The 13,215-nt window shown below is 45.1% G+C and overlaps 1 protein-coding gene across 7 annotated transcripts in view; it reads right to left on the bottom strand.

Annotated features, from left to right (window-relative positions):
* LOC141057367 (PMS1 protein homolog 1-like) overlaps positions 1-13,215 on the bottom strand; it is a 330,907-nt gene that overhangs the window by 249,911 nt on the left and 67,781 nt on the right. For 5 of the 7 annotated variants that reach the window (XM_073553954.1, XM_073553956.1, XM_073553955.1 and 2 more), the window contains one exon: positions 3,863-4,026. The exons of the other annotated variants lie outside the window; for them this stretch is intronic. In XM_073553954.1, the coding sequence (XP_073410055.1) occupies positions 3,863-4,026 (164 nt within the window). The remainder of the gene's footprint in view (positions 1-3,862; positions 4,027-13,215) is intronic. 7 annotated transcript variants of the gene reach the window in all.

The following is a 13,215-nucleotide window of genomic DNA, read 5'->3' as shown; positions in this document are numbered from 1 at the left end:
GCCTGGATCCTCCCGTACAGAGACCCCCGTCTCCGTGTGGTCATTCCCAGTTGCTAGCAACGCCCTGTGAATTAATTTGGTAATCACTGGATCAACCGTGAAGGGTTAATTTAGCCCTCCCTAAATAGCTACCCCAACAGAAGACTATGTGGTGCCCATAATACTGTATGGAGGACTATATAGAAGGAAAATATCTTTCTAAGGGCTGCAACGTTTTGAGATATGCTCTTCTGTGACCCCGCCAAATATTACGGTTTGGGGTTTTTTTTTTTGGGAAGGGGCAAATAGAACTTCTGCTATGGAGCCCCATGTGCGCCACTGCTTGTCATGAAAAGACTGAATGATGCAAAGACTACAAGACTAAGTAAACGTGGCATTTAGTGCTGAATTGTAGAAGACATTTGTTATACGGTAATTAGTTGCAATGAGGTATTTAAATTGTTGTTGTTTGATTTGTTTAATGCAAAAAGGACAAAAACAGTATATTTTAGTAATAAATCAGAATTTGAAATAGGGGTTAAATAATTTAGGTTGAAACATCGTACAAAATACTCTAGGGTTACAGAATGACATGTTTTACAGTCTATAAACAGGTGAATTATCTAAAGTCTGCCTTCTGGATAAGTAGAGAGTAATTATAAAAAGGAGAATTACAGATATAGAAAACATGCAAATTATTGTCTCACCATGCTATAATATCCATGTGAAATCAAAGATAACATTTTGTGAAATCTAAGGGCTTTGTGCCATACACAAGCTCAGCTCTTCTACATTATTTACATTATAGCATATAGTGGAAGGTTATTGTATTAGTATACCAATATATGATATACAATTAAGCAAAAACTTAATCACTGAAATAAGTTCACATATCCAAGACTGAATAGATTTTATCAGGCATTTTACTTTATGAAATAACATTTTCAGAATAGTATACACTACTCACAAAAGTTAGGTGTATTTTGGTTTTGGGTGAAATTGAATGATGATCCTATATTGCAATCTACCCTTTTCAGGTGAACTTAATGTGACCTTCTCTAAATTTTTGAGTACACATGTTCAACTGTTCAATGTTTCAGGACCTATTGCACAACATGCTGTTCTCTAACACAGAGCTTTAAAGAGGTTGTCCACTACACTCTAATAATACCTCCACCAATTTATACCTTGTGTGGTATAGTGACCACTGTGTCCACTAGGGAGCGCTGTGTGGGTGTTCCAGGACGGACGGATAGCCATGTCCAGAGTGGTAACAGGAGCAGGGTCCTAAATGACCGTTATATATCCCAAGGTGGGTGGCCTTGGGATGAAGGCTTGATTATGTGCTGATCTTTCAGAGCTGATCTTTTGTTCCAGTGTGTTAGGGAGAAGCGTTCAGGTGATTGGTGAGATAGGTGGGATCAATCACCTACAAACCCACCTAGGGGCGGGTGTCTAGAACGCCATAGTAAAGTAGTAAAGTATATGTGTGTGAATGATTGAAGGACCTGTGATGAGGTCATAGCCATGTGATCCAGTGGGCGTGGCTACGGACCATATAAGGTGGCCAGGGTAGGTCACATGAGTGACTGCTTGAACCCGGTTGGTCCATACGGAAGGTCTCGCCTGGCTGACGTGTCTGCCTTCTTGAATGCATGTGGAGACGTGTGCCTGATAGTTCCCTGGAGAGAATGAACGTCTGCACTGAGAAGCAGCCATGAGGTAACCCTGACAGGGGATATAACTGTGAGGCTAGAGAGCCTGCGTACTGGACATAGCAAAGCCGGTGTGATCACAGGGATAACAGAGCAGAGCTCTGTCATGGAAAGAGTTATATGAGAAACCCGTGCCGGACCTGGTTATTTGGCTGCCTAGCGAGTGTCCCCTACTTTAATGACAAGCGCTACCTTACACTTGTAAAGACGTATTTGTGTAAATACCTCTTGTTCTCATCTGTGTCTGTGAAGTGGGGCTTTCACTGACTGCTCACTCAGCATCATGTCACCCCGGCTGTGGCCGCCGCCATCATCCGCTGATGTCAAGTTCCAGAATCCCTTGCATCACCCGGGCGTGACCCAGTAGCACGCACCCCTCCTGAGTGACTGGGCTGTGGGCGGTGTTTCACCGCATGTCACAGCCAAGTATCCAGTGCACACGTTCCCTCTCTCCTCTGCTTTAATTAGCCGCAAGCACTGGATAATGGACTGAGTCGTGTGGTCAAACACCGCCCACAGCCCAGTCGATCAGGAGGGGTCACGCCCGGGTGATGCAAGAGATTCTGGAAGTTGACATTAGCGGTGGCTGCAGCTGGGGTCACGTGATGCTAATCATACTGTCAGCGATAGCGCCGCTCACAGGAAGATGAGTGGCACACAACACGAAGCACATTTAAGAGAGGTGAGAGGTACCCAAGTGTGACATCAGACCACTCAAAACCATTTAGATCAGCGTTGTCAGCTTGCTAGATGACCTGCAAGGGTACCTGACCACACCACTAGGCACAGGCGTAATTGTCTTGCATGGGCCACTCTGTAGCCCAGAACCTCAATGACCCAAGAATCGCCCTTCAAGAAGAGTGGTATGCCATGCCTCAGCAGACAAAAAGTCGACTTGTGAACAGCATGATACGCTGTTGTCAAGCTGTAATTGATGCTCAAGGCCACAAGACAAGCTATTGAGACAATGACAACTTTTGGGGGTACACCCACAACTGTTGTTGTCATTTGTTTCAATGCATCGTTTCAAATGAGGAAATCACTATTGCATGCTTTTATTTAAAGGCCCTACTGTTAGGAGTCGGATTTCTGCGTTTACTTTGCAGGGATCCAGACCCTCACATTCTGCAGTCTCCTGCTCTACTATCTACTGCAAAGGAGATTGCAGAGGAGATTGCCTTGCAGCAAATCTCTCCTGAGGCTAAGTCCTTCTGTCTTCCTACTGAGCATGCTCATGGGACGATCTCCCATTGGAGAACGAGAGTCATGTGCTCAGGTCCCGCTCCTGATCTCATTGTTCCATCTCAGAGATCTGGAGGCTTGCGGAAGGTCCCGGCTGCTATAAAAGGCGCGCATGGCTGTTCCGCCATGCGCTAGTATAGACTTACTTGCTGCTGTGTGTATGAGCACGGATGCATGATTCTGGTGAATGACTCATTATGAAACCCCTTCCCTCTGATATTACGTATGTGGTCAGGGACTGAGTTAGAATCAGCGCCACTCTGCTGCAACATCCACAGCTGCTAGTGTCCGACATTGCGCTTGCGTCATAGCATTGTCGTTTAGCGGCAGTGTCCACGCCACGCTGCAGTAGCAGCCCTCCTTAGCATCCGCAGCTGCGATGCCGCACACACGGTAGGTCTAGACGGACGTAGTGCCGCCGTCTTGGGCTACTCCTGTGACCTGATACCTTGTGTGTATTTATACTGAGCACTGAGACCTCAACAGGCTCAGTCTTTGTATTTGTGTTTTTGCATCTCTGTGACTTAACTGAGATTGCTCTGCGCACCTGGTGAAGTTTAACCCCGTGCGCATTACCACCATATTGTTCCTGCCACCACTTAGCTGCGGTTATATCACCTACTGCACGGTGGACCCCGAGCGGCGAACGCACTTTATTATTATTTTTATTTAGTGCGTTCCACCGTTCCTAACACCTACTTTCATGATAAAATATCACGTAGCGTGAACTTTTTACGGTTTCCATAAATTTCACCCAAAAGCCAAATATTTCATGCCTAATTTTTTGTGAGTTGTGCATATAGTAAAAAAAAATGTTTTTCTAATATTTTGTCTTTATAAATACGTTAATCTTTCTAAAGACGAAAAAAATGTCGCTGTTCTTTATCGGTAATTCATATACTAATGAATAAAATGTGCAGAAATACCTTATTGTGTACAAGTACAATCCTTACATCTGGCTTAATAAGTCCATAGGAAATAAGTAGATCCTGAACCTTTTTGAGCTCCTCTTTGCATTTCTTTTCGGTGGAATAATACTGTTTTCTAACAGGTACATTTTTAAATAATTTCATTGCAGTGACCGTAGTGCCTAAAGCAGACAAAAGGGATAGCTTAATGAGATGGAAATAACACTGTTCAAACATTGATTATTAAAAGTATTTAACCCACCACTAACATTTGAATATCGCTTTAGGGTTAGTTCATACGTTATGGTCAAATATATAAAGAGTGTGAACTTGGTATTACTGTGTTGCTAGAACCGCAGATGTTCTTAGCTACATTTATAGCTATGGCTGAACACTAAATAATTCCTATATATTTATATACATCTTTGCTGCTTTATTCTGTGAGACTTATGGTAAATTACCAGTTAAAGAAGAATTCCCAAGAATTCTTTTATTAGGGAATAATCCCTAATCCTGTGTAAATGTGTATATAATATAGTGCCTTAATATACTCACTGATCGCCAGCGTTCATATGCCCCCTGTTGAGGAAGCCAATACGGCAAAACGGCGCTGTCGGGGTAGCTGAGGGGTATCAAGACCAGAACTAATACTTATGTAAGGAAAATGATGTTTGAGGGTATGGGCAATAGCAATACTTAACAAGGCACTTTCGAGCACTAGGCACTTTATATACACTGCTCAAAAAATAAAGGGAACACTTAAACAACATAATATAACTCCAAGTAGATTTGTGAAATCAAACTGTCCACTTAGGAAGCAACACTGATTGACAATCAATTTCACATGCTGTTGTGCAAATGGAATAGACAACAGATGGAAATTATTGACAATTATCAAGACACACACAATAAAGGAGTGGTTCTGCAGGTGGGGACCACAGACCACATCTCAGTAACAATACTTTCTGGCTGATGTTTTTGTCACTTTTGAATGTTGGTTGTGCTTTCACACTTGTGGTAGCATGAGACGGACTCTACAACCCATACAAGTGGCTCAGGTAGTGCAGCTCATCCAGGATGGCACATCAATGTGAGCTGTGGCAAGAAGGTTTGCTGTTATGATTGGGCCACCGAGGAGGAAAGCAAGACCAAGCTAAGCCACAGAAAACCAGAGGGGTTGGTAACTAAGTGGATTGCAGACCCCTGATCCTATCCACACAACTAGGAGTAGCCGTGGAGAGTACCTACAATGATCCTAGACGCCTCGACACAGCCGGAGAACTAAATAAGCCTAAAGCAAGAAAGGGGAAATCTAAACTGCCCCAGAGCAGACCCCAAAGGAATAGATAGCCCCCAAACATATATTGTCGGTGAGACATGATAAAAACACAAACGCAGGTAGGAAAATAGACTGAGCAAACGATGGGGCCCACACTAACTAGACAGGACAGGAAAGAAAAGACTCTGTCTGCAATCACGCAAAAAACCCTGCAAAAAAATGCCCAACACGTCTGATAGAAAAATACTGAAGTCACTAGACTTCGCCCACTATATCAGCACTCTGGTATATTCTGAAAGCAGAGCAAAAAGACTCCAATCTAATAAGGAACAAATTGGCACAAGCAGTAACATAAGGATGGAAATTCAGCACAGCCACAGCCGGAGCTGGCAGAACACACAAAACTGAAATAGACAAAAACAGATCAAATGTGAACAATAGCAAAAGAACACTTAACTGAGCATGCAGGGACTGAGCTGGAAACTAAGACCTCAGGAGGCAGGAAAAAATCACCAGCAGGGATAGAGGGAGTCGGCTGTCTTAAATCCAGTCAGAAACTCCAAATTTCCAGTCATCCTCCTCATTATCAGGTGGCAGGCCTCTGTTAATTAGATCAGCTCCATTACCTCCAGTAACCACCGGAGGGAGCCCGGAAAGAGAACGCGCGACCCCTCTGTCAATATAACCAGCTCCACTACCTTCACTAGTAACCAGAGGTAGGCCAGAAAGCAAATTCACAACAGTTTGCTGTGTCTGTCAGTGTAGTGACCAGAGGCTGGAGGCACTCCAGGAGACAGGCTAGTACACCAGGAGACATGGAGTGGGCCGTAGGAGGGCAACAACCCAGAAGCAGGACTGCTACCTCCGCCTTTGTGCAAGGAGGAACAGGAGCAGCACTGCCAGAGCTGTTATGAATGGGTCACCGAGGAGAAAAACAACACACGCTAAGTCTCAGAAAACCAGAGAGGTTGGTAACTATGCAGATTGCAGATCCCCTGATCTTAACACACAACTAGCAACAGTTGTGGAGCGTGCCTACGATGGTCCTGGACGCCTCATCACAACCGGAGAACTAAATAAGCCTAAAGTAAGAAAAGGGAAAACTAACTCCCCCAGAGCAGACCCCAAAGGAAAGACAGCCCCCCACATGTATTGACGGTGAAGGAAGATGAAAACACAAACAAAGGCAGAAAAATAGGCTGAGCAAACGATGGGGCCAAACTAACTTGAAAGGACAGGGAAGGAAAGATACTGTCTGCAATCTGCCAAAAAACCCTACCCAAAATAATGTCCAACACTTCTGATAACAAAATTAACCCTGAAGTCACTAGACTTCTCCCACTATATCAGCACTCTGAAATATTCTGAGACAGAGCAAAAAAGAGGCCAATCTAATAAAAGGCAAATTGGCAAATACAGATAAATAAGAGTGGAGATTCAGCACAGCCCAGCCGGGCTGGCTGACCACACAAAAACTGAGCTGACCAACAAGAGCAAGTGTGAACATTAGCAAAAAACAAACTTAACTTGAGAAGAATGGAGCAGAGCTGAAGTCCAAGACCTGAGAAGCAGACTGAATCACCAGCAACAGGATAGGGCGTCGGCTGTCTTATATCCAGTCTGATGCTCCAGAGATCCAATCATTATCCTCCTTGTCAGGTGGCAGACCATTACCAACTAAACTAACCTCACCACCTCCTGTCACCACCAGAGGGAGAACGGAAGGAGAACTCCCAGCTGGTGGAGCAGAAAATGAGCTCATAACACAGAGCCCTGCAAAATGACCTCCAGCAGGCCACAAATGTGCATGTGTCTGCACAAATGGTTAGAAACCAACTCCATGAGGATGGTCTGAGGGCCCAACACCATGCAGGACGCTTGTCCACAGAACACCAGGATTGGCAAATTCGCCACTGGGGCCCTGTGCTCTTCACAGATGAAAGCAGGTTCACACTGAGCACGTGACAGACGTGAAAAAGTCTGGACACGCTGTGGAGAGCGATCTGCTGCCTGCAACATCCTTCAGCATGACCGGTTTGGCAGTGGGTCAGTAATGATGTGGGGTGACATTTCTTTGGAGGGCCACACAGCCCTCTATGTGCTCGCTAGAGGTAGTCTGACTGCCATTAGGCACCGAGATGAGATCCTCAGACTCCTTGTGAGACCATATGCTGATGCTGTTGGACCTGGGTTCCTCCTGATGCAGGACAATGCCAGACCTCATGTGGCTGGAGTGTGTCAGCAGTTCCTGCAAGATGAAGGCATTGAAACTATGGACTGGCCCGCCCGTTCCCCAGACCTGAATCCGACTGAGCACATCTGGGACATCATGTCTCGCTCCATCCACCAATGTCACGTTGCACCAGACTGTCCAGGAGTTGTCGGATGCTTTAGGCTAATATGATGGTATCATGTTGAAGAGCAGGAGGACCTGAGCCCTGATATATAGTTTTGTGAGAAATGATGCAGTACAACAGTGGGGAAAATATTATTTGATCCCTTGATGATTTTGTAAGTTTGCCCAAGTGCTGACAAAGACATGAACGGTCTATAATTTTAAGGGTAGGTTAATTTAATAATGAGATAGAATATCAAAAATAAAATCCAGAAAATCACATTGTGATATATAAATTTATTTACATTTTGCAGTGAGAAATAAGTATTTGTTCTGCTACCAACCATTAAGAGTTCTGGCTCCTACAGACCAGTTAGACGCTGCTAATCAGCTTGTTAACTGCATTAAAGACAGTGCTCTTATATAGTCACCTTTATAATAGACTCCTGTACACAGACTCAATTAATCAGTTAGACTCTATCCTCTACAACATGGGAAAGACCAAAGAGCTTTCTAAGGATGTCAGGGACAAGATCATAGACCAGCACAAAGCTGGAATGGGCTACAAAACCATAAGTAAGACACTGGGTGAGAAGGAGACAACTGTTGGTGCAATAGTAAGAAAATGGAAGAAATACAAAATGACTGTCAATCGACATCGTTGTGGGACACCATGCAAAATCTCACCTCGTGGGGTATCCTTGATCATGAAAAAGGTGAGAAATCAGCCTAAAACTACACGAGTGGATCTTGTTAATGATCTCAAGGCAGCTGGGACCATAGTCACCAAGAAAACCATTGGTAACACATTACCCTGTAAAGGTTTAAAATCCTGCAGTGCCTACAAGGTACCCCTGCTCAAGGAGACATGTGCAAGCCATCTGAAGTTTGCCAACGAACACCTGCATGATTCTGTGACTGATTGGGAGAAGGTGCTGTGGTCAGATGAGACAAAAATAGAGCTCTTTGGCATTAACTCAACATGCCGTGTTTGGAGGAAGAGAAATTCTGCCTATAACCCAAAGAAGACCATCCCCATTATCAAGCATGGAGGTGGAAACATTATGTTTTAGGGATGTTTCTCTGCTAAAGGCACATGACTACTTCACCACATCAATAGGAGAATGATGTACCATAAAATCCTGAGTGACAGCCTCCTGCCCTCCGCCAGGACATTAAAAATGGGTAGCGGTTGGGTCTTCCAGCAAGACAACGACCCAAAACATACAGCCAAGGCAATAAAGGAGTGGCTCTAAAAGAAGCACATTAAGGTCATGGAGTGGCCTAGCCAGTCTCCAGACCTTAATCCCATAAAAAACTTATGGAGGGACTTGAAGCTTCGAGTTGCCAAGCGACAGCCTCAAATACTTAATGATTTAGAGATGATCTGCAAAGAGGAGTGGACAAAAATTCCTGCTGACGTGCGCAAACCTCATCATCAGCTACAAAAAAACATTAACTGTTGTACTTGCCAACAATGGTTTTGCCACCAAGTATTAAGCCTTATTTGCTAGAGGGATCAAATACTTATTTCTCACTGCAAATGCAATAAATTTATAACATGTGGTCTTCCGTATTTTGTTTTTGATAGCCAATCTCATATTGTTAAAATTAACCTACCTTTAAAATTATAGACTGTTCATGTCTTTGGCAGTGGGCAAACTTACAAAATCAGCAAGGGATAAAATACTTGTGTGTGTGTGTGTGTGTGTGTGTGTGTGTGTGTGTGTGTGTTTGTGTGTGACCTTATTGTGCTTCTTGTTGAGCCTCTCCTTTATTGCCTTGGCTGTATGTTTTGGGTCATTGTCTTGCTGGAAGACCCAGCCACAACCCATTTTTAATGTCCTCGCAGAGGGGAAGGAGGTTGTCACTCAGGATTATACGGTACATGGCTCTATTCTATCTCTCAATGTTAAAATTAACCTACCCTTACAATTATAGACTGTTCATGTCCTTGTCATTGGACAAACTTACAAAACCAGTTTGGCAAATATTAAGAGACCACTTTCAAATGTTCAGTTTGTCTGATTTTTATCTTTTATTTTTGAGTAAAATGTAAATTGTTCTTTTAGTCTATAAACTTCGGACATGTCTCCGAATTTCCAAGCAATACATTTTTTATTTTTTTTCTGACAAAGAAAAATGATCAAAATGAAAAAAAAAAAAACAGTGCTTTCAGGCCTCAAATAATGCAAAGAAAACAAGTTCATAATCATTTAGAAACAACAATACTAATTTTTTAACTCAGGAAGAGATCTGAAATCAATATTTTTTGTGGAATAACCATGATTTTTAAAATCAGCTTTCATGCGTCTTGGCATGCTTTCCACCAGTCTTTCACACTGCTCCTGGTGCAAAAATTTAACAAGTTCTTCTTTGTTTGATGGCTTGTGACTATCCATCATCCTCTTGATTATATTCCAGAGGTTTTCAATGGGGTTCGGGTTTGGAGAATGGGCTGCCCTTGACAGGGTTTTGATGTGGTGGTTACTTTAATTTTGCCAGAGATATATATATATATATATATATACACTCACTGGCCACTTTATTAGGTACACCATGCTAGTAAGGGGTTGGACCCCCTTTTGCCTTCAGAACTGCCTCAATTCTTCGTGGCAGAGATTCAACAAGGTGCTGGAAGCATTCCTCAGAGATTTTGGACCATATTGACATGATGGCATCACACAGTTGGCGCAGATTTGTCGGCTGCACATCCCTGATGCGAATCTCCCGTTCCACCACATCCCAAAGATGCTCTATTGGATTGAGATCTGGTGACTGAGGAGGCCATTTGAGTACAGTAAACTCATTGTCATGTTCAAGAAACCAATCTGAGATGATTCGAGCTTTATGACATGGCGCATTATCCTGCTGAAAGTAGCCATCAGATGTTGGGTACATTGTGGTCATAAAGGGATGGACATGGTCAGCAACAATACTCAGGTAGGCTGTGGCGTTGCAACGATGCTCAATTGGTACCAAGGGGCCCAAAGAGTGCCCAGAAAAAATTCCCCACACCATGACACCACCACCACCAGCCTGAACCGTTGATACAAGGCAGGATGGATCCATGCTTTCATGTTGTTTACGCCAAATTCTGACCCTACCATCCGAATGTCGCAGCAGAAATCGAGACTCATCAGACCAGGCAACGTTTTTCCAATCTTCTACTGTCCAATTTCGATGAGCTTGTGCAAATTGTAGCCTCAGTTTCCTGTTCTTAGCTGAGAGGAGTGGTACCCAGTGTGGTCTTCTGCTGCTGTAGCCCATCTGCCTCAAAGTTCGACGCACTGTGCGTTCAGAGATGCTCTTCTGCCTACCTTGGTTGTAACGGGTGGCAATTTGAGTCACTGTTGCCTTTCTATCAGCTCGAACCAGTCTGCCCATTCTCCTCTGACCTCTGGCATCAACATGGCATTTCCGGCCACAGAACTGCCGCTCACTGGATTTTTTTTCTTTTTCGGACCATTCTCTGTAAACCCTAGAGATGGTTGTGCGTGAAAATCCCAGTAGATCAGCAGTTTCTGAAATTCTCAGACCAGCCCTTCTGGTACCAACAATCATGCCACGTTCAAAGGCACTCAAATCACCTTTCTTCCCCATACTGATGCTCGGTTTGAACTGCAGGAGAATGTCTTGACCATGTCTACATGCCTAAATGCACTGAGTTGCCGCCATGTGATTGGCTGATTAGAAATTAAGTCTTAACACACAGTTGGACAGGTGTACCTAATAAAGTGGCCAGTGAGTGTATATATATATATATATATATATATATATATATATATAGTAGGGATTCAACTCGCTTAGGTGCGACGGGAGACAACCAGGAGGCACGTTTCTTTAAAAGTTCATAGGGTTTATTGCTCCATAACCCATAAATCAGCACATAACATAAGGAATAGCGTTTAGCTCAGGCGAAAGCAAGTATAAGTGTCCATGATTTCAGGCTCTGTCCTGGAGCCTCAGCAAAACACAGGATGCTTATCCCTCCTCACATACAGCCAATATACATAGGCCTCCCCGGGTCAGCAGCCTCAGCACGTGGTCTTCAGGAAGGTAGCACACATTCCTCCACATAGGCCTGCCGGGACCTTCCACATGGCCCAATAAGATCCATGCGCTCTCTCTCATGTGACCTAATCTGGTTACCTTATATGGTCCGCAGCCACGCCCCCCCGGTCACATGGCTATGACCTCATCACAGCTCCTTCAAGCATTCATACACATATACTTTATTATGACACTCTTAAACACACCCCTGGGTGGGTTTGTAGGTAGCTCTTGCTGACACAGTGTAACAACAGCTCAGCAGTGCCTCTGCTGATCAGCACATAAGCAAGCCTTCATCTCAAGGCCACCTACCTTGAGATACAAAACGATCCTCCAGCCTCCCATACCCATTACCACAATGGATATGACTGTAGTCCTGTCCTGGGACACCCACACAGCGCCCCCTAGCGGACATAGTGGTCACTGCACCACTATATATATATATATATATATATATATATATATATATATATATACACACACATACATACATACACTAGATGTTGGCCCGATTGTAACGCATCGGGTACTCTAGAATACGTATGTAGTTTCGCAGGCGGGCTGCACCTGACGCTGATTGGTCGCACCCAGCCGGCCGCAATCAATCAGGCTAGCGCCAGTCATCTCCCGACTGTGTCGCCGCTGACCTCCGTGCAGCAGGAGATGAACGAGGCAACCGTCGGGAGATCAGCGGCTAGCGCCGCAGATCTCCCGATGGTAGGGGTGGCGTGCGTCGTTCGAATATCGCGCCAATTCGCGGCCGGACTGCGACTGTCGTTGTTTGGTCGTGGCCGGCCGCGACCAATCAGCGACGCTGGATTCGCGGCCGGACTGCGACAGGTGCAGTCCGCCCGTGAAACTACATACATATTCTAGAATACCCAAAGCGTTAGAATCGGGTCACCATCTAGTTTTAGATAATTCTCCACTGCTTCCATAAACACACGCAGGGCAGAACACGTCATATAGGATAGGGCACACAGGGCAGGGCACACAGGGCGGCACGGAGCGGCCACACCGGCCAGGCACAGATAGCCGCATAACGCCGGCTGTGACGCATAACGTGTCCCATACACCGGCGCTGCAGTGACAGCCGCCTCTCCCCACAGTCCCCCTGTACCGCTCCCTCGCCTGTCTCTGCCCCCCACATCCACACACCGGTCACCGTCCCCCTCCCAGAATGCAGGATAAGGTCCAGGTAGAAGTTGTCTCTGTCTCCCTCCATACCTGCGCTGCTCGGTTGTTGGAGTCAGTGCATTGCCAGGTCACCACAGCCAGTGCCTAACTCACTGCGAGAGCACGCGGCATATCATGAGACTTCCTGCAGCGGATGGCACGGGAGTGCGCGGTACCGCATCACAGATGCATCCACATTACAGTTGTTTCTGTGAGGGCCTCGTTCCTACAACTGCATCCTACATGATTCTGTCTGTCTGTCTCTCTGTTTGTAACAGAAATCCCACGTCACTGATTGGTCGTGGCCAGCCGGGCACGACCAATCAGCGACTCGGGATTCGCGGCTGGACTGCGCCTGTTGCTGATTAGTTGCGGCCAGCTGGGCGCGACCAATCAGCGACGCGGGATTTCCGTTACAAACAGACAGACAGAATTAGACGATTATATAGTAGATAGTTTTGTGAGAGGGGATACAGTGTAACCTCTGTTTTATTCATATATACCTCTGCTCTTTCTGGGATTTCGGGT

Source organism: Dendrobates tinctorius, unplaced genomic scaffold (assembly GCF_039654945.1).
Source record: "Dendrobates tinctorius isolate UK_male_01 unplaced genomic scaffold, ASM3965494v1 ptg000204l, whole genome shotgun sequence".
Taxonomy (NCBI): domain Eukaryota; kingdom Metazoa; phylum Chordata; class Amphibia; order Anura; family Dendrobatidae; genus Dendrobates; species Dendrobates tinctorius.
The sequence above is the reverse complement of the archived record's forward strand: the minus strand, read 5'-3'. Positions and strand labels throughout refer to the sequence as shown.